The 26370-nt window shown below is 40.2% G+C and overlaps 1 protein-coding gene across 7 annotated transcripts in view; it reads right to left on the minus strand.

The window, feature by feature from the left end:
• The window catches only part of PDE4DIP (phosphodiesterase 4D interacting protein), a 220405-nt gene that overhangs the window by 91095 nt on the left and 102940 nt on the right, over window positions 1-26370 (minus strand). For 5 of the 7 annotated variants that reach the window (XM_047869427.1, XM_047869419.1, XM_047869418.1 and 2 more), the window contains exons 5-8: window positions 18189-18265; window positions 15487-15610; window positions 15124-15299; window positions 10849-10966 (exon numbers count right to left, since the gene is read on the minus strand). In XM_047869427.1, coding sequence (XP_047725383.1) covers window positions 10849-10966; window positions 15124-15299; window positions 15487-15610; window positions 18189-18265 — 495 coding nt within the window. Of the gene's footprint in view, window positions 1-10848; window positions 10967-15119; window positions 15300-15486; window positions 15611-18188; window positions 18266-26370 lie in introns of those variants that run through there. The other 2 variants (XM_047869420.1, XM_047869423.1) reach the window with 2 other exon arrangements.

The following is a 26370-nucleotide window of genomic DNA, read 5'->3' on the forward strand; positions in this document are numbered from 1 at the left end:
TATCTGAGCTAGTGTAAATAATGCTGCAATAAACAAAGAGGTGCATTTATCTTTTTGAATTAGTGTTTTTGTTTTCTTTGGGTAAATATCCAGTAGCGGAATTACTGGATCATATGGTAATTCTATTTTTTAATTTTTTGAGGACTCTCCATATTGTCTTCTACAGTGACTACACCAGCCTACATTCCCACCAACAGTGCACAAGGGATCCTTTATCTCCACATCCTCACTTGCCGACACTTGTTATCTCTCGTGTTTTTGACATTCTGTCATTTGTGTTTAGACATTCTGACAAGCATGACGTGATACCTCATTGTGGTTTTGATTTGCATTTCCCTGATGATTAGTGATGTTGGGCATCTTTTCCTATGTCTGTTGGCCATCTGTCTGTCTTTTTTGGAAAAATATATATTTAGGTCCTCTCTCCATTTTTTTTTTTAAATTTTTTTTTTTTCAACGTTTATTTATTTTTGGGACAGAGAGAGACAGAGCATGAACGGGGGAGGGGCAGAGAGAGAGGGAGACACAGAATCAGAAACAGGCTCCAGGCTCTGAGCCATCAGCCCAGAGCCCAACGCGGGGCTCGAACTCACGGACCGCGAGATCGTGACCTGGCTGAAGTCGGACGCTTAACCGACTGTGCCACCCAGGCGCCCCCAGGTCCTCTCTCCATTTTTTAATTGGATTATTTGGGGGTTTTTTTTTTGTCTGTGTTGAGTTGTATAAATTCCTTATGTATTTTAGATATTAACCCCTTATTAAATATATCGTTTACAAATACCTTCACCCGTTCAGTAGGCTGATGTTTTGTTTTGTTGATGGTTTCCTTTGTTGTGCCAAAAGCTTTTGATTTTGGTGTTGTCCCAATAGTTTCATGTTGCTTTTGTTTCCCTTGCCTGAGGAGACATATCTAGGAAAATGTTTCTAAGGCCAGTGTCAAAGAGATGACTACCTATGTTTTCTTCTACATTTTTTTCTTTTTATGGTTTCAGGTCTCACATTTAGGTCTTCAATCCACTTAGTGTTTATTTTTGTGTATGGTACATTAAAGTGGTCCACAGTTTCATTCTTTTGTGTATAGCTTTCCAGTTTTCCCAGCACCATTTAGTAAAGAGATTGTCTTTTCCCCACTGTATATTCTTGCCTACTTTGTCATAGATTATTTGGACTCTCAATTCTGTTCCATTGATCTAGGTGTCTATTTTTGTGCCAGTACCATACTGTTTTGATCACTATAGCTTTGTAATATATCTTGAAATCTGGGATTGTGATACTTCTACCTTTTTCTTTCTTTCTTTTTTTTTTTTAAGTTTATTTATTTTGAGAGAGAGAGAGAGAGTGAATGCAAGCAGGGAATGGGCAGAGAGGTGGGGGTGGGGGGTGGTGGAGAAAGAGAATCCCAAGCATCCCAGTGCAGGGAACAGCCCAAGAGTTGGACACTTAACCGACTGAGCCACTCAGGCAGCCCCATTTATCCTTTTCAAATCTACTTTGGCTATTCAGGATCTTCTGTGATTCTATACAAATTTTAAAATTACTTGTTCTAGTTCTGTGAAAAATGTTGTTGCATTAATACAATGCAATGGATACTATGGAAATTTTAACAATATTGGTTCTTCCAATTCATGAGCATAGAATATCTTTCCATTTGTGTCATCTTCAATTTCCTTCATCATCATAAAATTTTATTTCTTGGTATTTAATTCTTTTTGGTACAATTATAAATAGGACTGTTTTGTAGCTAGGACTTCCAATACTACATTGAATAGAAGTGGTGAGAGTGGACATCTGTGTCTTGTTCCTGATCTTAGAGGAAAATCTCTCTGTTTTTCACCATTGAGTATGATGTTAGCTGTGGGATTTTCATATATGGCCTTTACTATGTTGAGGTATGTTCCTTCTAAACTTACTTTGTTGAGAGTCTTTATCATGAATGGATGTACTTTGTCAAATGCTTTTTCTGCATCTATTAAGATGATCATATGGTTTGTAATCCTTTTTCTTGTTAATGTGATGTATCACATTGATTTGCAAATATTAAAATCACTCTTGCATCCTGGAATAACCCCATTTGGCAGTGGTGAATGATTTTATTATTTTTTTAAATGTTTATGTATTTTTGAGAGAGAGCGCACGCACACATGTGCAAGTCGGGGAGAGGTGGAGGGAAGGGGAGATACAGAATCTGAAGCAGGCTCCAGGTTCTGAACTGTCAGCACAGAGCTTGACATGGGGCCCAAGTCCACAAACTACAAGATCATGACCTGAGCCTGAGTTGGATGCCCAACTGACTGAACCACCTGGGCACCCTGTGAATTTTTTTTTAAATGCATTGTTTGATTCAGTTTGCTAATATTTTCTTGAGGATTTTTGCATCTATGTTCATCAGAGACAATGGCCTGTAGTTTCTTTTTTTTTTTTGTCTTTATCTGGTTTTTGTATCAGGGTAATGCTGGCCTCACAGAATGAATGGAGGCATTCCTTCCTTTTGTATTTTTTGGGATAGTTTGAGACTAGAATTAACTCTTCCTTAAATGCTTGGTAGAATTCATCTGTGACATCACCTGGTCCTGGATTTTTGTTTATTGGGAGGTGTTCTTTTTTTTTTTTTTTTTTGGCTGATTCAATTTACTTGCTAGTAATTGGTCTGTTCAAATTTTCTATTTCTTCCTGCTTGAGTTTTGGAAGGTTATATGTTTCTAGGAATTTATCCATTTCTTTGACGTTGTCCAATTTGTTGGTGTAAATATTTCATAATATTCAAAATAATCCTTTGTATTTATCAGTTGTTACTTTCCTTCTTCTTTCTTGATTTTATTTTTTTGAGTCCTTTGCCTCTCTCCTCCTCTCCCTCCTCCCATTCTTGCTCTCTCTCTTTTTTTTATTTTGGATGAATCTGGCTAAATGTTTATCAGTTTTGTTTACCTTTTCTCAAAAGCAGCTCCTAGTTTCATTGATCTGTTCCATAGCTTCTTTTGAGGTATTTTGAATGGTATGTTCTAGGTATCAGTAAATAATCACTGAATGACTAAATGAATAAACAAATGCCTTTCCTTTTCATCTCTTATTAAAATCGTTTCTTACAGATCAGAATCTTCACTGCCTACCCCAGTACATAATGTTTTTTTCTTTCTCTACTGCTTTGTATTTTGTTGCCATTAGTGGCTTTCTTACCTTCCAATTCTACTATAATCTCTAGAAGGCAGAGGCTAAACCTTATGCATCTTTGCGTTCTTCTTCCTTCACGTTATAGTACTTTGTGCATCGTAAGTGCTCAGTAAATATTTCTGATGAAGCTGTAATGAAATCCCTTATTTTTCTACCTCCTTTGCTGCTCTAAAGGGTCAGGACTATGGTTGCCTTAGATGGTAAGGCCTGTTTTTGAGATATGTTACCAATGAAGGTTGTGTCTGGGAGACAGTGATGTTGAATGAGGATTTATAAATGAGCCTCCACCTTCAACATTCATCAGCTTAAGAAGAGAATACGGAAAAGCTTCTTTAAGAAAGATCTCCTTATATGAAGTTGGCTGGAGCTGCCTGAGCTACTAATCCCTGCAAGGTTTTCAGCGTCTGCCTTGAGCATTTAGAGTGTGTTCTTGCCTTAACCTCTACGTCAGATCTCTCCATGGTAACGCTGGAATGTTTGCTATTTTAAGAAATACGCCTCACTGCATGCAGTGCTATTTACATTAGGTTCCAAACAAGGCATAAATGCAATGGCTTGAGTCTCTGCTGATTTGTGTAAGTGGGAAGGTCCTGATTGCTTAATGGATGCCTCACCCTGATTCTGTTGTCCTGTTTCACTTTCTAGGGCAACCACAGTGAAATTACACATTGATAAATATTGTTTATATTATACTGGGGAAAAACTGCAGAATAGAAAAGTGAAATAAAACAAGAATTCTTCCAGATTTTCCTTTGCAAGTACATCATTTCCCCTTGCTTTTACACCTTCCACATCCAGTTTCATTTAAAAGGTTCTTTAGGGGCACCTGGGTAGCTCAGTCAGTTAAGCATCCACTTTGGCTCAGGTCATGATCTTGTAGTTTGTGAGTTTGAGTCCCACATCGGGCTCTGTGCTGACAGGTCAGAGTCTGGAGGTGCTTAGGATGCTGTGTCTTCCTCCTTCTCTGCCCCTCCCCCGCTCTCACTCTGTCTCTTGGTCTCTCTCTCAAAAATAAATAAATTTAAAAAATGTTTTTTAATAAAAAATAAAACGTTCTTTAAAATGAAGCTTCTAGTAGAAGGGAAAAATGTCAGTAACTGGAAGCACTGTCAGCTTTCCAGAGTGTAGGTCTTTATTTGCAGCTTTGTGAAAACATGGAGGAAGAGAAATACTTTGTAAACTTCACTTTATTAGGTTTTCTTTTTACAGAAAAAGATGTGGACCAGTTGCTTCAGCATGGCGGCCACAAGCTCCTGAGTACTCTGATCACAACAACATGCTCTTGATCTGAATGGACACGGAGGTTTGGAAGCAAACACAGAGTGATGTCCATCAGTGGCATGTCAAGTTTATGGCTTTTTCTGTTGTTGTTCCATGGAGTTAATTACATGATAGAAGTTCCCTAGGTGGCTCAGTTGGTTGAGCATCCAACTTCAGCTCACGTCATGATCTTGTGGTTTGTGGGTTCAAGCACCACGTTGGGCTCTGTGCTGACAGCTCAGAGCCTGGAGCCTGCTTTGGGTTCTGTGTCTCCCTCTCTCTCTCTGCCCCTCCCCTGCTCACACTCTGTCAATCTCTCTCTCAAAAATGAATAAACATTAAGAGAAGTTCTTAAGTATTGTGTGTAAGTACCTCTAAAATGGATGCTGTATGATGTTTTGGTGGGATGGAAAAGGAAAACAGCTGAGGGACAGTAAAATCAACTAAATCAAATAATCTTTATCAAAACTTCTGTCTTGGGGCGCCTGGGTGGCGCAGTCGGTTGAGCGTCCGACTTCAGCCAGGTCACGATCTCGCGGTCCACGAGTTCGAGCCCCGCGTCAGGCTCTGGGCTGATGGCTCAGAGCCTGGAGCCTGTTTCCGATTCTGTGTCTCCCTCTCTCTCTGCCCCTCCCCCATTCATGCTCTGTCTCTCTCTGTCCCAAAAATAAATAAACGTTGAAAAAAAAAAAAAAAATTTAAAAAACTTCTGTCTTGATCGAGGGAAGGAAGGCTCGTTCTCAGAGATTATACCCAGTCCAGACTTTCATACTGAGATCACATGAGAAGTACTGATCTATGAGAAATGGGGTAAGAGGAATGTTTTCGCTTGGACAACTCAAACCTAGACGTGTAAGATCTGTGAGCTCTCCTTCTTCGAAAGCCCAGCTGCGGTATTCTCAGTTGTGAAGGGTCGGGGAGGGGAAGAGGTGGGGGTGGAGGCAGTGAGTCAGTGGCCAGAACTCTAGGGATGGCTTTGCTAGAGATGAGGGAAATCTTTGGCCTCTGTGGAGCAGGCCCAGAGCTTAGGAAATGAACTTGTGCCTTCCATTTTGTGGGGTTGTGGCTCCTGTGGTGAGAGGTGGCATGGAAGACAAAGGGTTGAGGGTAATACAGCGGCACTAAGAGGCTGTTACTGCACGCAGACGAGGATGACACCCACAGCAGAGGCCACAGGTGTCACTGACAGCAAGAGCTGCCACACATTACTGCAGACAGAGGGGGGAGACAAAGTACTTTATAACTGGTTTTATAATGTTCCTTGCCCCTATCTAATTTGAGAATTGGCTAGATGACGCAGTTAACAGCTCTGTCAAATCATGGGTTGACATCAATTATCTGCTCCATCTTCAGTCTAAACAGCCGCCAGGATTGGCTTTCTAAAATGCAAATCATATGCTTTCATTCCCCCTGCTTAACTTTTTTTCTTTTTTTTAATTCTCTCTTACCTATAATATGAAGTCCTTAGCCTGACACTTATGGGATGTTCCAGTTATGTGTTTCATTATTCTCTAACGCTTAGCACATATTTTTTGTAAAAATTTTTTTAATGTTTATTTATATTTTGAGAGAGACAGAGACAGAGCACGAGTTGGGGAGGGGCAGAGAGAGAGGGAGAATCTGAAGCAGGCTCCAGGCTCCAAGCTGTCAGCACAGGGCCTGACGCGGGGCTCGAACCCACAAACTGTGAGATCATGACCTGAGCGGAAGTTGGATGCTTAACTGACTGAGCCACCCAGGTGCCCCTAACGCTTAGCATGTATTTGATAATACCAATTATTCCCAATTTCTTAACTATGTTCCACATTACTGTGTATACTGTTCCTGCCTAAAATGCACTTCTCTTGTTTTCTGCTTGGTGCACTCAGCCTTTCAGGCCCAGATCAAGGGAAACTTCCAGGTAAGGCTTTCTTTGACTTTTAAAGGTAGAGTTAATCCCGGTCATCTGTGGGTTCCTTCAGCACTGTGCATATATTTCTTTCTCTTCATTTATCATCCTCTATTTTAATTCTTTGTTCATATGCCAATGTTTTATTGGACTATAAACCCTTTGGAAGCTAAGCCCCCAAGACCAGCGGTTCTTACTCAGGTATAGTTATACCATCTCCTGAAGTGCATTTTGCAAATTCATGGGGTGCTTGTTTTTATTGTCATCACTATGATGAGTGGGGTAAGGGGTGCTACATAGTTTGCAATGGGAAGGACAAAGCACTGTGCCAAATTGTGAATGACACCCATCTATCTATCTACCCACCCATGCACCCATCCATCCATCTATCTGATTCCAGTTTATATGAAATGCATAAAACAAGCAAATTCATGAAGGCAGAGAGTATAATAGAGGTTATCAGGAACTGGGGGAGGGCTGAATGAGGAATTATTGTTTCATGGGTAGTTTCACTTTTGGTCACCGAAAAATTCTGGAAATTTTGGTTCACTGATCTTTTGAGAGCTGGTTTTGAATTTTGTCTGTAGATCTTTTTTGATTCATGGCACACGTGTACATTTGGGATACAACCTCTTCAGAGTGGTTAATATGGGTGTGAAGCCACATAAATCTACATTCAAATTCTGACCTCACTACTTACTGCCTTTAAAAGTTGGGTCAAGTCACTTAATCTAAACATTGGTTCCCCTGATTGCCAAGCGACTCTTATCTAACTTATTTCACAGGTTGTAGTGAGAGTTGGGAAAAAGCTGCATGTTCAGTCCTCCACACAGTGCTTGGAGCAGGAGCAGGACTCAGAATGGGTCCTTCCTCTTTCCCATTCCTCTCCTCTTCACTGGGTAGCAGCATCACACTGCTTCACGGACACTCCATAAAAGCTGGGTCTCTGGATGCCTTATCGTTATACTAGTGGACCAGTGGCATTATTTCTATGGTCTCTGATGAACATGACTATTTTTATTTTTTATTTTTTTTAATGTTTATTTATTTTTGAGACAGAGAGAGACAGAGCACGAACGGGGGAGGGTCACAGAGAGGGAGATACAGAATCCGAAGCAGGCTCCAGGCTCTGAGCTGTCAGCACAGAGTCCGACGTGGGGCTCGAACTCACGGACTGTTAGATCATGACCTGAGGTGAAGTCGGCTGCTTAACCGGCTGAGCCACCCAGGCACCCCTGAACATGACTATTTTTAAAAAATATTTTCACTTGTGGGGCACCTGGGTGGCTCAGTCGGTTGCACATCTGACTCTTGATTCCAGCTCAGGTCATAATCTCACAGTTCGTGGGCTCGAGCCCCACATCGGGCTCGGGCTGACACTGCAGAGCCTGCTTGGGATTCTCTCTGCCCCTCCCCCGCTCATGCTCTCCCTCTCAAAATAAATAAACATTTTAAAAAATATTTTCATTTGCAGTAAAGTTATGTTGTTTTCCAATACTAACATGTTATTATTATGATTGTAGCAGGAACAGTATTAGCATTATTAGTAACTCCATAGGATTAAAATATGAAGTTTTGTTTTGTGCTTTCATTACAGAATGACCTAAATGTTCCATGGGGCACTGGTGAGGTAATACAATATCATATAATCCCCTGAATCTAGAACTGAGCTCTACTGTATATATAAACACAATGTTATTATACAATGAATTTTCCATGAATTCAACTGCTCTATCAAAATTAAGAAGGGGCGCCTGGGTGGCTCAGTCGGTTAAGCATCTGACTGCGGCTCAGGTCATGATCTTACGGTTCATGAGTTCGAGCCCTGTGTTGGACTCTGTGCTGACAGCTTAGAGCCTGGAGCCTGTTTCAGATTCTGTGTCTCCCTCTCCCTCTGCACCCCCCCCCCCGCCCCGTTCACACTCTGTCTCTATCTCAAAAATAAATAAACATTTAAAAATATTTTAAAAAAAAAAGAAAATTAAGAAAAGTTTGGTTTTGTTTTGTTTGGAAATTTACCAAGAGCTTTTCACTTGGCATTGTCACCCCCTTTACTAATGGCATCACCACTTGCCGTTTTTAAATGGCACAACATAACATGACTGTCCTAGGCTACCTTTGAGGCTGGAACATTCACAGTGATTTGTCATACAGATACAAGCACCTGACTATTTCCTTATGTCTTCTAATATAATTGTGCTCATGAATTTATATATTAAAATTAAAATCAACATTATTTTATTATAAATTATTCTTTTTATGTCTCATGTTAGTATACTTCACAGGATTATTTTAAGGCTTAAGTTAATTTGAGTTAATATATAAGGTATTTAGAGCAGCACCTGGCATATAGAACATGCTACAACATGTGCTGAAGTTATTACTACTGAAAAGTTGTTGAATATTCATTGACAAACACTTTAAATTACACTTGGAATATGTATTTAAGAAATCCTGTGAATTCATTTCTAGGTTTTATATTGTAACAATCTGAGCCACTTGAATGTGACTAAATGGTCCCAAGATGTTATAGAAAGCACTTCAATATTTCTTTTTGTCTAGGGGCGCCTGGGTGGCTCAGTCAGTTAAGCATCTGACTCTTGGTTTCAGCTCAGGTCATGGTCTCACAGTTTGTGGGTTTGAGCCCTGCACTGGGCTCTGTACTGTCAGCACAGAGCCTGCTTGGGATTCTCTCTCTCCCTCTTTCTCTGCCCCTCCCCTGCCCACTCTCTCTCTCAAATAAATAAATAAACTTAAAAAAATTAAGAAAAAATACTTCTTTTTGTCTCAGAGATTAAAGTGAGATATAATTCTTGTTTGGACCTGTTTTCCCTGAACCACAGACATTCTGTTGTGGTCCTCCTGGGGAGCAGTAACAGGAACTGACAACTTTGAATATAGTCTTTGTCTATAAAATAATCTTTCTAAAAAAGAGACAAAGAAACATGCTCTTAAATACAGAGAACAAACTGGTGGTTGCCAGTGGGGAGGCCGGGGAGGGGGGGGACGGTGAAACAGATAAAGGGGATCAGGAACACACTTATTTGACGAGCACTGAGAAATGTATAGAATTGCTGAATCATTATATTGTACACCTGAAACTAATATAACACTGTATGCTGATTATACTTGAATTAAAAAAAAAGTCCTTTCAGAAACTTTTCACATGTTTCAATGTGTATCTTGTGAGAAGCCTACAGACTTTATTTTCCCCCTCCTGTCTGCCAAATTACATGTATGTACATCATTTCCTGAATTTGTTAACCAGAGCTTTCTAACCAAAATGGAGCCACACAGTCCAAGAAGTTTATAAGTATAGCCAAGATAGGGATTTCTTCTGCTCTCATGGCCTATGCACCTAGACTGACCACCTCCAAGTAAGAAGCTCCATCCATTTACCACTGCACCTGACAAATATTAACATTTTCTATTTGTGCCATGACACAGGAAAGGTTGGGAGCTACTTTAAACTACTTCTTATCACTGTTATTTTTATCTTGACTCCAACCTCGGTATCTGTGAAGCATAAATTAAACCTTACAGTCTGCTTTATTACTGGCCTAAGACTTATAAGAATATCTGGTAATTGCTTATGCTACTTGGGCACAGATATATTCTAGGGTTCTTTTAGGAAATATCTTTTTTAGAAAATTAAAAGTTGAACTGAAGAGGGGAGTTCCCTCTGAGGTAACCTTCAAGAGCAACAATATAGATGAATACAATTACTTTTATCATTGTAAGAGTTCTTCAATATTAAAACCACATTATGCACACCTGAAACTAATGTAACACTGTTAACTATACTGGAATTAAAATGACTAATAAATAAAAACAAAATTAACTGAGAAAAAAAACCCTACATTATATATTCTATATAGTTAGAAACCACTCAGTGGTGGGCAAAATTTTAATGGCCCTGATGATTCCCACCCGGTTATCCAGAGCTTTGTGTGATCCCTACCTCTTGAGTGCCAGTGACACCCGCAACTTGTTTCTAAGGAATAGAACATGGCAAAGATGATGGACTGTCACCACATAGTTACGCTATGTTATATGGCAAAAGTGAATGTATATTGCACATACAGTTAATTAAGGTTCCTACTCAGTGTATTTTCAGTTAACCAAAAGGGATGAAACTGTGGGCTTGACCTACTCAGGTGAGCCTCTTGAAAGAATGCATAGAGGTAGGAGAAGCAATAGACCCTCTATTTTTCCCCACTGCTGCCTGTGAAGTAGCAGGCTGCCATAACTTCTACAGCCACCCAGCAATAGATTCTTCCAACAACCTGAGGGAACCCAGAAGCAGACCCTTCCCTAAGTGAACCTCCAGATGAGAAAGCAGCCTGGCTATTGATTTCAGACCTTGATTTCAGACTTGTGAGACCCTGAGCAGAGAATCCAGCTGACCCACAGAAAGTGTGGGACAATGAATGCATCCTGTGTTAACTCACTAAATTTGTAGGAATTTGTTCCACAGCCGTAGATAACTAATACAGAAGCAAATACCTCAGGAAGCTCTGCCCACACCTCACCTGTACTTCCATGCTAGTTGGCTCCTCCAACAGATGTAGCAGTTGTTGTTTCTCCTGAGAGAGCTGTTCTACAAGCTTCTCCTGGGCAGCCAGACTCTGACTCAGTTCTTCAATTCTTCTGGAGCAAAGAAAATGTAAGAACAACAATGGTCATGGTGCTATTATTGCCTTTATTTTTCAGCCCACTCCAAAGACAGCATGATCTAGTCCAGTAGGTTTCTACCTTTTTGGGTCATTGAACTTGGATATTTTTCTTCAGAAAGCCATGTATTCTCTGCCCCAGTCCCTTCATGCATACATAAATGACGTTCTGCTTACATTTCACCAGGTTCATGGACCTCCTGAAGCTGACCCATGGATCTATAGACCATAGGTGTGTGACTCTTGGAATAAGGGACCAGAAGTTGTGTTTCTGGTGGTTATTGTTCCACTCAAGAAACAATTCCTGGATAACCATTATGCAAACTCAATACACTCTACCAAATACCTGGGATATAAAGTTGGAAAATCCACAATCTCTGCTCTATAGAAACTTAAAATCTTTTGGTGTGTGTGTGTCAGGGGTTTGGGGAGTGGGAAGACACAGCCACATAAACAAATAACAGTAATGAGATGTAAGAAGAGGTACCAAAACAGAGGTATCTATATTACTATAGTAATATATCAAATTACTATAGTAATTTGAGTGCTGTCATGGAGCTGTAGGAAGAAAGATAAAGTGAGTTGTTGAACTTGGCTGAGTCTGGGGGAAGAGAGTTGGAAAACTGGACTGTTTTCCAGGTGTACAGGGAGGAGCTTGAATAAAGGAATGAAGGCATAAATATACAAGATACTTTATGGGGTGCCTGGATGGGTCAGTCGGTTGGGCATCCAACTTCGGCTTAGGTCATGATCCTGTGGTCTGTGAGTTTGAGCCCCGCGTCGGGCTCTGTACTGACAGCTCGGAGCCTGGAGCCTGGAGCCTGGAGCCTGGAGCCTGCATTGGATTCTGTGTCTCCCACTCTCTCTGCCCCTCCCCCATTCTTGCTCTGTCTCTCTTTCTCTTTCTCTCTCTGTCAAAAATAAATAAAACATTAAAAAAATTTCTTTTAAAAAGATACAAGATACTTTAGGGGAAGAGTCACTGGAACAAAGGTTGGTGTCGGGGGAAGAGGCGAAGGCTAGAGAAGAAGCAGGAAATTCAGACTAGGATTTAAGTTATCAGACTGTGTGTGCTGTGCTGAAGTACACAAACCACAGGTTCAAGTCAACAGCTATTCCTCATCTGCCCTGTGCAAGGTAGATCTTGCTGTTTCTCTTAAGTCTTAGAATACCAGACATACCTGTCCTTGGAAAACATGTGGCTACTAAATGAAATGTTTCCAATTGTCATTATTATCCCTGTGTAGGTAGAAAAGACAGTGATAGTACCTTGGGAGGCAAATAGTTGGTAGAAAGGTGAGGGATACCAGAAAGTCAAGTAGGAAGCTCATAGACAAATTGTAAATTAACTTATAAATTTTAAACTTTAAATTAATTATAAATTATAAATTAATTAGGAATGAGGATTGGCTAAAATTTGTGGATGAGAAAGAACTTTTGGGGGTGGGGCAGAGGGAAAGAGAATCTTTTTTTTTTCAAACATTTATTTATTTTTGAGAGACAGAGAGAGATCGAGCACAAGCAGGGGAGGAGCAGAGAGAGAGAGAAGGGAGACAGAATCCAAAGCAGGCTTCAGGCTCCGAGCTGCCAACACAGAGCCCTATGCGGGGTTTGAACTCCTGGACCATGAGATCATGACCTGAGCCAAAGTCGGCCACTCAACCAACTGAGCCACCCAGGCGCCCCAGAGGGAAAGAGAATCTTAAGCATGTTCCACATGGAGTCTGATGCAGGGCTCAATCCCATGACCCTGGGATCACGACCTGAGCCAAAATCAAGAGTCATGCTCAACCGACTGAGCCACCCAGGTGGCCAGAGAAAGAACTTTAAAAACTTAAAAACATCATGTAAATGCAAGCTGTAATAGTAATTATGATGATGAATGTGGATTCCATATCAATTCCCCATAGAACATTGCTTTTTTTTTCTCAAGCCTCCAGCCTTACTTAACCGTTTGACCCTTGGTCTCTATAGATGATCTATTCTACTTTACAAAGTTGGTAAGGACATCTGATATAAACTCCCTAATTTATTGGTCACATGTGCATATGTTTTGTTTAACAAGTGTTTATTGGGCTATGGACATGAGACATGGGTCTCAGAGAATCTAGCAGGAAAGATCTGAAAGCAAATATACCACCCACTGGGAACTGTACAAAAAAGGATGTGTATGTAAAACAAGGCAACGATACAGAGACTTAATTCTGTTGTCACAAAAGCACTCACAGAAGTGACAACTGATACCTTAGTGAGTTTTGAAGAATGAACAGAACTCACCAGGAAGGAAAAATATGGCAAGGGTTTCCCACAGAAGGAAGAGCATGAGCAAAATTCTGGAGACCTGACATTGTATTGTTTGCTTCTGAAGGCAATGGGTGGATTCAGGGTTTAGAGTCAAGCAATGCCTGCAACCATGTGACACCATGTGACACAACTCTGTAAGTGCCAGGTGTCTTCATTTATAAAGTGTAGTAATCCCTACCTCATGGAGTTGTTGGGAGAATTAAACAGCATTATAGTACTCAGCTCAGTTGTATAGTAAGAGTGCAACAAACATTATTCATTATTATTAATAGTCTTGCATCAGCAAAGTGTGAAGGGGTCATAGTGGGGCATGATTCTGGGAGAAATCAGAGCTCATATCATAGAAGGCTTTGATGGCCATGATAAGGAGAATGGATCTTTTCTCCTGCAGGTGTTGGAAGAAGATTTTATTTTGTTTTATTATCATTTTTAAAAGCTTATTTCTTTACTTAGAGCGAGAGAGAGAGAGAGAGAGCGACCTGTCAGCATGAAGCCTGACTTAGGGCTCCCTCCCACGAATTGTGAGATCATGACTTGAGCCAAAATCAAGTGTCAGACAGACCCTTAACTGACTGAGCCACCCAGATGCTCCCTGGTGTTGGAAAGCATTTTAAATGGCTCTGCAATGACATGATCAGATTTGTGTCTCAAAAAGATCACATTAGTCACTGTGGGTTTTTCACCTACTCAGTTAAAAACTACTAAAGGCTTTTTATGCCACCATAGTATCATGCATCTAAGAGGCTAAATTATGTGCCAGTGTGATATTGTTGAATTTTCCACTTCAAAACTTCTCTGAATGTTAATATTACGATGAAATAGCAAGGGGCAGGACTGGAGGTAAAGAAATCATTAGGGAGTTGCTGTACTAATCTAGACATGGGTGACCTCAACAACTGCCCAATTACCTTTAGGAGAAAATTTAAGTTCCTTATGGCATATGAAGCCAGCACAATCTGACCCTATTCCCAGCTTACCTCTCACTAGTCTTTCCCAGACCCTCTGCTCTATCATGTAGAACTATTTGCTGGTCTTGATATATGCCCTTACCTGTGTCTCGCTTGCACAGTTTCTCCATCTGCACAGAATATTTCCCTTTCTCACCCACTTCCTATCTATTTCTTCGATCTCCTATTCATTATTCAAGACCCAGCTCAGATTTCATCTCCTCCAGGAAACCTTCAATGGCACCTTGCTCTTTTTAGTCTGGAATAGATGACAATCCTCTATGTCTCCAGAGTATCGCATGCTACTTCTATCAGAAAACTTACTAAAATCATGTAACATGTGATATGCAAGTGATGAATCACTGGGTGGTACTCCTGAAGCCAAGACTACAATGTATGTTAGTTAACTTGAGAACAAAATAGATAGATAGATAGATAGATAGATAGATAGATAGACAGAAAGAGGAAGGAAGGAAGGAAGGAAGGAAGGAAGGAAGGAAGGAAGGAAGGAAGGGAAAATCATGTAACATGTTTCTTGATGAGAAGACCTGGGTTGTTCATCTCTGTAACCTTAGTGGTGAGGCCAGTGTCTGGCAGGTGCTCAATAAGGGTGAAGAAGTGAATCCATGTCTCTTGTTTGCCACCATTTGACTACTGTTCTACTTATATCTACTAACAAGGTATAGAAATGAGTCCTGTTAATGGATACCATCGAAGACTCAACCCTAAAAAGAAAACCTTTGGTTGTGGAGGCAATAAAGTCTTGGAAATCATGAAGTTCTACTCTAAGACCTTAAAAGGGAGCGGTGCAGCTGGTATATTCTCCTATAACCTTGAGAACAGGTAAATGACAAGTGACAAATAGAGTATCAAAGGCACCTACTTGTCCCGCTCGGCCAGGGCCTCAGCGTATTGGTCAGGATTGACCCGGTCAGTTGGTACATCTTCCCTGTCCTTGGTGACTCCCTTCAGTTTCTCCGAGAGCTCCAGGTTACACTCTTTCTCTGCTTCCACCAGAGCTGCCATCCGCGCAGCCTCATCCTTTGCTAGCCTGGATTCCTGCAAAAAGAATGAAAAGCTGAGAGGCTTTTACAAAGCCCCACCTAAGTTAGGAGCCCTAGACTGTGGACACTTGATGAGTTGGGAAGGAAAGTAGGGACAGAAAAGGTGAATGCCAGGAGGCAGAGCAGTAGGGCAAGAGGTGAAAGAGGCCCCGTGCGCATGGACTTTCGGAACTCCTGCTCACCTCCTGTAGAAGCTGGATCTTATTCTCCAGGAGCTCGTAAACATGCTCTGTCTCCTGCTGTCTCTCCTCAAACTGGCGCCGGAGCTCAGCTTCATTATGGCTGTTGAGATTCTCCACATCAGCCCTACAATCAAGGAGCATTAGCCAGTCAGAGCTAGTCATATAATTTAGCAAGTGGACCCGTTAAAAGTTGTTTCAATAATTCAGAGTCACACTGAAATGAAGCATTTTTCCCTCTGCAATTATTTGTGGAATTGCTCTTTCCAACTTTTCTGGTAATCTTTCAGAACTCTAATTTTTTGTTACTTGTCAATCAGAATATACTTGACTTTCTAGAGGCTTCATTATTGCTATTGCTTCAAGAGGAGAATCTTTCATTTGGGAGGTGGGCAGTCATCAAATGGTTCAGAATTCAACATCCATGTTCATCTGTCCTTGGTCTCTTCCAGTTAGACTGTTCTCCCAGAGTGCTTTGCTAATTCTCTGCTGTTCTTGCTGTTGAATTTAAAGTGTTCCTACCATTTAGGTCGCTGGGACAGAATATCCATTTGGGCAGCCATAGAAATGCTCTCCTCCTTTACAGTCATTAACCCACAGACTATCCTAAATCTGGCCTGCCGATCCAGAGTTCTATCTAGTTTTCCCATGGTCCCATGCAGAGAACAGACATTTAATCTGTGGAAGCTCAGGGTTCTGGCCCAGTTTTGCTTCTCTGATGTCCTCAGGAATGAATGTCCAGGCACTAGCATGTAGGGGGTAAGGTGTCACCAGCTTATTTATAGCTAACAACAGCTGTCCTTGGATGTCTGAGGATTAACAATTTGGAGGCAGTATCAGGTGCTGAATGATCTTAATTCCGGTTTGGTTTTATTCCTGTTTTAAGCCATTTGTTGAGAACCATGGACCGTCTTCTTGTTCTCAGGGCAGAGAACAATATTGAGCTTTCACAGGTTCATGATAAATCAAAGCTGCTCCATCCAAGCCCAGGGGTACTTTAATATTTGGCTCAGAAGGTTGTGTCTATGAAGACCAAAGGGGACTTTCCCAAGGATTATAGGAGTCTTTGGTTGATAACGGACACTACTCGGCACCACCCCAGAGGCTATATTTATCTTGAGTTCCCAATTTATTATACAGATTTGGGTAAGTCGAGGGTCTTGGTTGTACAAGGGACACAACTCAAGAAAACAGCCCAAGACCTGTAAATATGCAGACCTCAAGAATCATCATTTTTTACCTTGACTTCATATTCCGTGACAAATGCAATAAGCAACAGTTAACTACAATATCTTGAGAATGGAAGTTATACATTTTCTGAGTAACTCAGCAAGGACTGCCTGATTTAATAGGCAACAGCTGTTGTAAAGTCACATGGGCCTTGAACTTGAGGCCAGAAGATGTGGGCTCTGCCACTCAACTGAGAAGACTTTAACGTACCTTAGTTTTCTCGTTTCTAAAAATAGGGATAATGCCACCTAATTAAAAGTTGAACTGACATAAAACATTTTTAAAAACCATTACACAAATATAAAAATTTATTTCTCAATCATTGTATGTTTTCCAAGTCTATTAAGCTTACTTAATGCCTTAGTAAGTCTTTAGTAATACCAGCATCGTGTATATAATTGAGTCTAGTTTTGAGTATTCTCATCTTGCTGGACTGTCATCCTACATATCAAGAAGTACTGTAAAGATAAACAATGCCAGATCAGATTGAATGTATACTAATTCCAGGATGGAATCTAAAAATTATTTTGAATAGAAATTTTAACAATACTTGTCATTTAAAACTAAGGGTTTTTTAATTATAAAAACTATAAATTATAAAAGTAACCATTTTGACAATACAAAAGTATATAAAGAATACAAAAGTATACAAAGAAAAAAAACAAGACCTCTCCCCATCAAAAACTCTAACCTCACTTCCTTGATACAAGTAATGTTAAAGAGTCTGGGATATAACCCTCCAGTTTTTTTCTATGTATAATCAAGCAAACACAGGTAGACACAGAAAAGACTGCCTTTAACAAAGGGCCTTATGCCATAAACATCACCCAGTACTTTTCCCCCTTGCTTAGTCTATCAGGGACTCCCACCAAGAAAAGAATACAGAACTAAATCATTCTTTTAAATGACTGCATAATATTCCACAGTATGGTTATGTCAAAATGTCCTCAACCATTGCCCTGTTGATAGATAGCTGTTTCTAGTTTTTTTTGCCATTTATAAATAATGATGCAGTAAAAATACTTCTACATTTATTCTTTCATTCTCATGCTTTTATTTATGAGGGATAGATTCCTTCTAGAGATTATCTAGTCAAAGGAAATGTGTATTTTTCACTTCATTGCCAGTGCCACATACCAAATATGTTGCCACAATTCAAACTTTCACGAGCAGTGTGTGAGAGTGCCCCATTCCCCCCAAATCTATGTCAGCCCTTGATGGTACTAGCAGATTATTGAAAAGGAAGTTTATAATCTTAGGCCTGGTGAATTTCCAATCTATGCAAGGCCTGTCAGATTGAGTAACAGAGAGAGCCAAAGGGAAAGAAAACACATTGTTTCAGTTCCTCAACTGGACACAGCATTCAAATGCCAGAGTTAAGGTGAAGGAATTTGATTTCAAATCTACTGTTCTCAGATTAATAAACCAGACTCTGAAAAGAACCAAGAGCTCAATTGGTTCAAACTGCAACTCACCATGTTTTATCTAGATGCTGTTTCTTGTCCTGGAGTTCTCGTTTCAGGCTCTCTACTTCAACCTTCAGCTCGATGTTCTGAAAAGCACACAGGCATTAATCATCATTAACTGCCACAGACCCTCTATCCTGGAACCAGGTTCCTACTTGAGTCCTGCCTTGGTTCACAGCTTCTCATTCTATCCCAGCTCTCTTCATGCCTCTTGACATAAAGGAGATTCAGATAGATCAGTATCCCAGTCAAGAATGGACTATACAGCTTCAGATTTCCCTGGAGCTACTCATCCGTTCTCCCAACCCATTCATTATTGTCCCTGGATGACGAACACCACCCAAGCCTGTTTGTTCTCTAAAGCACTGGACAACGGCATGTATATTAAAATAATTTTTTCTTGGTGGGCCTGGTTGGCTCAGTTGGTAGATCACACAACTTGCAACCTCAGGGTCATGAGTTCAAGCCCCAAGTTGGGCGTGGAGTCTACTTTAAAATAATAATTTTTTATTATATAAAAAATGTCAAATTGCTATATATAGAATTATATTTAAATATAACTGGGGATTTAATTTTTAAAGAAATCATGTTGTGGGGTGCCTGGGTGGCTCAGTGGTTAAACATCCAACTCTTGGTTTCGGCTCAGGTCATGATCTCACGGTTTCGTGAGTTCAAGCCTCGGATCAGGCCCTGTGCTGACAGCATGGAGCCTGCTTGGGATTCTCTCTCTCCCTCTCTCTCTCTCTCTGCCCCTCCCCTACTTATCCTGTCTCTCTCAAAAATAAATAAACTTAAAAAAAAAAGAAATTATGTTGTGAACATTTTTGAAAACAACACCCTGCCTTTATTGTTACATTGGACTTCCATAAATTGCATTTGCTTAAGCTGAGAGGGGAATCTGATGGTAAATCTATGAAGGGGACAATTAATTTATATTGAGGTGAAACAGCAACAAATTGTGACTTGACAGGCAGAAAAAGGAAATAAAAACATCCCAAGAGAGGTAAAGTATGAACAGAGATTTGGTGAAATGTCCATGGATTGTTCAGCTTCAGTGGCCTGGTGTCTGATGAGGAGTGGGAAAGGAGTATAGAAAATAGTTTGCAACTAGTTTGTGAAAGCCATGCTAAGAAGACTGAATAGTAGTCAGTAGAGAACAAGAACTCATCAGGGAGCTTTAGGCAAAATATTGCCATGATCGGGTCTACCTGAGGAAGGAGTTTATAGTAGATGTAAAGAAGATGAATGAATCAGGAGGCAACTGCTCAGATTAGAGACAGGGACTGTCTGGCACCAAAGAAGCACAGGGAGAAAGACTCAAAAGGCATTTCCAAGGCAGAATCCATGAGGCTTTCCTGCTTTGGGAGAGACAGGAAGGAGCAGAGACAATGCCGAGATTTCTAGCACGTGGGTGATAATGCACACTAGTAACTAAAATAGGGAACGGTAAAAGAGGAGCAGGTGTGTAGGGGAACCTAAAGAGGGGTCTAAAAATACTAGTCAGAGATTTATTTTATTAAGGCTTAGAGCAGAGTACACAGAGATGAGTTAGTCCCTTCCCTGAATATATAGTATTAAGCAGGGAGAATTTTATCAATACTATGTGATGGACTTCATCAGATGCACCTCAGTTTTCCCACAGGTATACTGCGATTGCTTTCTTTTTTGATGAAGATAATAATGTCTACTCCACAGGGGACTTTGTGCAGATTCAATGGGATGAGGTACATAATGCATTTAGAATACCTAGAACTCTGCCTTGCACACAGCTGCTCAACTATCTATGTCCCCCAGCTAACTAGTGCCAGTCAAGAGACCTCAGCCCCACCAGGAAAAGTATTTAAATCTGAAGGAAGGAAAAAATGGAATGTTAGCTACACTGGAATTAAAAGAAAAAGAAAAAAGACAAAATCTGGAGGATGCAAATTCTGTTGGCTCTATCTTTTCCAAATCCTAGATAAGAAAATGGAGTCAATACTTGAATTAATTTGGCCAAAGATTCCAGGCCCCTCATTTTAAAGATAAGGAAATTGAAACTGAAAGAGTTCCTCTAAGATAAAAACAATAATCAAATCCAGCACTCCATTTTTGCTCTAGCATTTCAGCCACAGATCAGTTCAGGAAGCACGACCAAGTTTTGCTTGATTTAGTAGAAGGTGGTAAATTATAGAATTAGGGAATGTGCCTAATGTATTAGGCAGTAAGTATAGTGGTTAAGAGCACAGGCTTTGAAGGTGATGAGGGCTTGGCAAGTCACATGCCCTCTCTAAAAGCCTCAACCTCCTCATCTATCAAGGGCGGGTGGGGGAGATCATAAGGGCACCCAACTAATTAGGATGTTAAGAACATTAAGCGAAATAATGCACAAAATGTACACTGCACAATACATGGCATGCAGTAAGCATTCAGAAAATGTTAGCTATTATTAACCATAAAAACCAAAATTTGCCCTCTCTGACTAGGATAGCTGAAGTTCGCAACCAACCACATGTTGAACTAATATTATGTCATGGAAAGGAAAGAAAACTATTACACCAAAGGTAAGATATCCCAGACACCTGCACACAAATACACACCCAATCTGAACAGTCTTCGCGTGAGCATTACCCTTCTGAGATAAGTAGAAAAGAGAAAGGAAAGGAGGGAAAGGAAGAGAAGAATAAAGAGGAAAGACAAAAAACAGAACTACCTTCTTTAGGCTTCAGCATTACGTCTACTCAAGTCGACAATGAAGTTTATGAGGCTCGTAAGGAACTGCTAAAATAGTTTCATCTCCACCAAATTAGGTCCTAAATCTTATGATTAGTGATTCCAGTGGATCAAAGCACTTTCATGGGTGTCACAAAATCGACCATGTGGAAATGCAAGTGCAGGCCAATTTCCAGCATTACGACGGTCCAACCCCTCTTCTGTAACCTCTTTCTGCAGAAAACATCCCTGTGTACTAAATCAGATTTATCCATTCTCCACTAGTAAATATTCATATGTAAATTGTCAAATTCTAAGTACAGCTGGAGTGGATCCCAAATTAACTGCATCTGCTTATTTTACCACCAAATCTTGCCAGCTCTTTGTCAAGATAACTGAAGAAATTTTTGTATTCAAGAAAGAAAGGGGTGGCTGGGGTGGGGGGTGGGTGGAAGAGAGAGCCTCTTTTTTTTTTTTTTTTTTTTTTACATGTCCCCAGAGGAGTATTCCCCCATCTAATTCAAGGGAAAGTTTCAGTGATGAAGCTAAAATTAAATGATTAGAGACAGAACTACAATAAACTTTCATTATAATGAAACCCATATTACCTACAGCTTGAGAATTGGGCTAATGATGAGTTTATAGATTAACAGTATTTAATCAGACTTCTCTGTGTAGGCAGCTTGTTTTATTTCGGGAAAAATCACTTGACCAGAGTCCTAACAGCAAGTGTTAAACACAGGATTCTCAAGTCATTTCCACCCTGGTGTTTATTGCAAAGTTCAACACACAACTGGGTAAAAAGCAATCAGCAGTAACCAGTTACCTGACTCTTCTCCAAGGCTTTAATTTTAACTCTACAAATTGTTCCACTGCTCATAGAACCCCAAAGTGACTATCCCTTCTAAAAACAAGATTTTCAACTTCTTGCCCCAATAGAAGCTACAGCAGAGTGAATTCTAAAATGTTATTTACAAATGAGAAATGGTTTTTTGCCTGACCAATTTAAAAAAATCTTAATGCAAAATGTTATCAATCCTTTCAGAGTTAGAGTAGTAGCATTATTACCAAATATATTAACTAGGTTAACAGTTTGTACACTATCTCCCACCAGTATTCCACAAGTCACTTTTAGAAGTGGGGAAGGGAGAAGTTTAAATTGAAAAAGCGGGGTGACAGCCAGGCAGTGTTAATGGATCTGCCCTGACTCCTGTAGACCCTTCTCCTCCACACTTAACACACTCTTAGTGTGGAAATGGACTTTAAAGTTCTCTTGGGGAATAATGAAGATGTTCAACATGTATTTCTTATACTTAGTATGCCTGCAATCCAGTTGAGAAGAGAAGAGCTTTTAATATTAATTTAATTAATTTAAATTCTAAAGGTATTTGTTAGGGAGGTGGGTGGGAGATGGGCTAGATGGGTGATGGTTATTAAAGAGAGCACTGATGGGGTGGCTGAGTGGCTCAGTTGGCTGAGCCTCTGACATTGACTCAGGTCATGATCTCATGGTTCATGAGTTCGAGTCCCATGTTGGGCTCTGTGCTGACAGCTCAGAGCCTGGAGCCTGCTTTGGATTCTGTGTCTCCCTTTCTTTCTGCCCTACCCCGTTCGCACTCTGTGTGTCTCAAAAATAAATAAATATTAAAAAAAAAAAAAAAAAGAAAGCACTGAGTGTTGTATGTAAGTGCTGAAATTACTGAATTCCATTCCTAAAACCAATATTGTACTGTATATTGGCTAACTGAAATTTATAAAAATAAATAAGCAAATAAATAAAGGTATTTTCTAAAAATACTAAGATACTAAAGGTGACCAGTGATGAGGAAGTTCAGATACAGCCTAACCCAGGGAAACTTCATGGGTGAGTAACATATAGAAGGGTGAAGGTCATTGTAGATGAGGAAATATGACAGTAAGATAGAAACTGCTATATAATCCAAATGTACAAGTGCCACTCAGTAGCTGACTTATTTCAAACATAAATATTTGATAGAGCAAAATTCCAGAATAATTAAAAATTTTCCATCAATTGATGAATAGATAAACAAAATGTGGCATACCCATATAGTAGAATGTTACTTGGCCATAAAAAGGAATGGTGCATGCTGCAACATGGATGAACCTTGAAAACAATATGCTAAGTGAAAGAAGTCAGTCACAAAGAACATAACTCTGTTTATATGAAATGCCCAGAAAAGGCAAACCACAGAGAAATAAAGAAGACTGGTGGAGGGTGGTAGACTGGGGGGAAGGGAGGAAGGGGAAAGGAGAGATAGGGGCATTGGGGAGTGATGGTTAATGAGTTGCAGTTTTTTCTTGAGTGATGAAAATATTCTAAAATTGATTGCTATGATATTTGCACAACTCTGAATAGTATAGAAACATTGATGTGTAATTGAATTGTATACACTTTAAATAGGTGAGTTGTAATGGTATGTGAATTTTATCTCTATTAAATTGTTATAAAAATGTTTCAAAAAGTCCTAGGAATTTATAATAGTTAAAATTAAATGATAACCATTGCAAATAGCTTATTGCACATGCACTTAGAACAGTATCTAGCATATAGAAACATCATTACTATATCTAAATTACAAAACAAAACTACACGATCTCCAAGCTTCTCTAACAAAGATTAGCGCTGGGTATTTCAAAATCTCTTTGTAATCTCTCTCTTTCCCATGGTTACCACCCTGTGAGGTATTCCTTCCTTCTCATTGGGATCAGAGCAAATAGTCTCATTACTGGTCTCCCCAACCTCAGCCTCTCCACCATTTAAATTTTTCCTAAAGCATATTTCTCATTAGTTTACTCCCTTTACTAAAAAAAACTTTTAATGGTTTGTAACCACACAGCAATTAAATTTTACACAACTGAGCCTGATAACGGAATCCACCTATGACCTTAACCTACCTATTCATCTTCTCCTATCACACTCCACCAGCCTGAATGGATCTCTCACGCATGTCCTATGCGTTCTCATTGCCCTGTCACTGTCCCTCTTTCAGCTTCATCCTTAAATGCCATCTCCCTTGTAAAGCCTTACTTTACCCCCCATTAGAAGTCATTTCTTTATTTTTGTAAATTTATTTATTTTGAGAGAAAGAGAGAGTGTGTGTGAGAGTGAGGGAGAGGAACAGAGAGAAGGGGAGAGACAGGATCCCAAGCAGGCTCCACACTGTCAGTGCAGAGCCCCACCCAGGACTCAATCTCCCAACCCTGGGATCATGACCTGAGCCGAAATCAAGTGTTGGATGCTTAACTGACTGAGCCACCCGGGGGCCCCAAAAGTCATTTCTTATGCCTCTGGTTTTTCACATCATTCTCTTTGTATTTTAACAGTTGCACACTGTAAAAGGCTTTGTAAATCTACACATGTCTTATTTCTCTGCTGTAGGGACAGAGAAAACGATGGTGCCTTGGAACTAGCCAGGTGTGCTCTTTGTTAGCTTCTGCCTTTCAGCTTTGTGATGGTGGGATATGGGCTTCAGGGCAGGCAGACCTAGAAAGGCAGAAATGCCTTTTTGCCACTTATTAGCTGGGTGACCTTTTCTGTGTAAGTTCCTTTGCCTCTTAGAACCTAATTTCCTCAGTGATAAAATGGGGTGAGAAAAATTATCTTGCGGGGCGTAGTGAGGGATAAATGAGATAACCTATGTAAAGTACCCAGCACAGTGCCTGACTCACAAAACTAGCAGTTGTGGTGAACCTGAAGTCCTCCCAGGTCTTTGCACTTGGACGCATAGTAAACACATTGAATACGCAAACCAACAGACTGCAAATGAACCAGGGACAAATGCACTCCAGGGAGAAGTGGAACGACAATGTTTGCTGGATGAATAAAAAGGTGACAGGATAATGCTGTGTACTTGTGCAAAAAAACCCACTTTTTATCTGAAACCTTTAAAAGGTTTTCTCTGCTCTAAACAGAACATTCTCTAAGAGGTATATTGTTAGCCCATTGGAGACAAAAGGTTACTAAAACTGAGGCATAAAGAAGAGAAAGAATTCTGAATCCAGCTTAGGATTCCAGCCTCTTCTTCTTCCTCTGCCCTCCCCACAAAAGGGCCAAACATACTACTCCTGTGCACTACACCGAGACTCAGAGATACAAATTAAGCTCTTAAAATGGGCATTTGAAAGGGAAAATTGACCATGGACCAAGTATTAGATGACATTAAGGAATTACTTTTAAGCTTTTTGTGTACAATAATAATAGTGTTGCCGTTATGTTTAAAAACAAAGCCCTTATGTGTTCGAGGTATATTCTAATGTCGTTCCAGACACATTTCTAGGATGTCCCAGAGCTGCTGTAAGAAGGGGAGGACAGAGACAGCAGACTGTTGGTACCTGTTGAAGCTGGGTGGCAGGACACGGGTCCCCAGGACATGGGACAGGTACATAAGAGGTTCTCTTCATCTTTGTATATGTTCAAAAATTTTTATAATAAAATGTCAAAAGGGGCATTTTCAACATGAAAAGGTAAAATGTTCATTTTGTTTGTTTGTTTTTTGATTTTTGATTTCTGGCATTACTAAGATCACTAATAACAAAGAACATTTGGCTCCCAGGCAAAATAGATCAAGGGGGTTAACTTCCGGTTATAAAATAAGTCACAGAGATGAAAAGTACAGCATGGAGAATACAGTCAATAATATTGTAATAATGTTGTTCAATGACAGGTGCTAACTACACTTACCATGCTGAGCACTGACTAATGTACAGAATTGCTGAATCAATGTTATACACCTGAAACTAATATAACAGTGAATGTTAATTGTACTTCAATAAAAAAAATTAAATTAAAAAAGTTAAAAAATAAAATAAAACAAAAAAGCATTTGGCTCCCTATGGTAGCTCCTTTTAGCCACCAAACTTATATAGAACATTGGTGCCCTATTTCCCAAGATTGAGTGATAAAGAAAATAAACCTCCCTCTAAGTGCCTCTTAAACTTGAGAGTCTCAGAATACAAATGGATATGGGGTCATAGGGAGGAAGGAAGAAATGTAGAAATAAATTACAAACAAGACTCTATTGGAGAGGAATCCGCACCTTCCTTAACTGGTAGACTGGACGAATTCAAACTAATTCACGGTTCTCTCACTTCACCTCTTACCATTTCCAGTCTCTTCAACCCCGACATTGCCTCACTCACTCTCTTCCTCCCTCTCTGCCACTCACCTCACACAGCTTGGACTGTACCCTTTTGGTCCAACACAGGACCAGGATGCCATCAGTGGTTCTCCAGCAGCCATTTTTAAAAAAAAATTTTTTTTTAACTTTTTTTTTTTTTTTTTTTGAGACAGAGCGAGACAGAGCATGAACGGGGGAGGGGCAGAGAGAAAGGGAGACACAGAATCGGAAGCAGGCTCCAGGCTCTGAGCCATCAGCTCAGAGCCCGACACGGGGCTCGAACTCATGGACCGCGAGATCATGACCTGAGCTGGAGTCGGACGCTCAACTGACTGAGCCACCCAGGCGCCCCTCCAGCAGCCATT

This window comes from Prionailurus viverrinus, chromosome C1 (assembly GCF_022837055.1).
Source record: "Prionailurus viverrinus isolate Anna chromosome C1, UM_Priviv_1.0, whole genome shotgun sequence".
In the NCBI taxonomy this organism is placed as follows: Eukaryota; Metazoa; Chordata; class Mammalia; order Carnivora; family Felidae; genus Prionailurus; species Prionailurus viverrinus.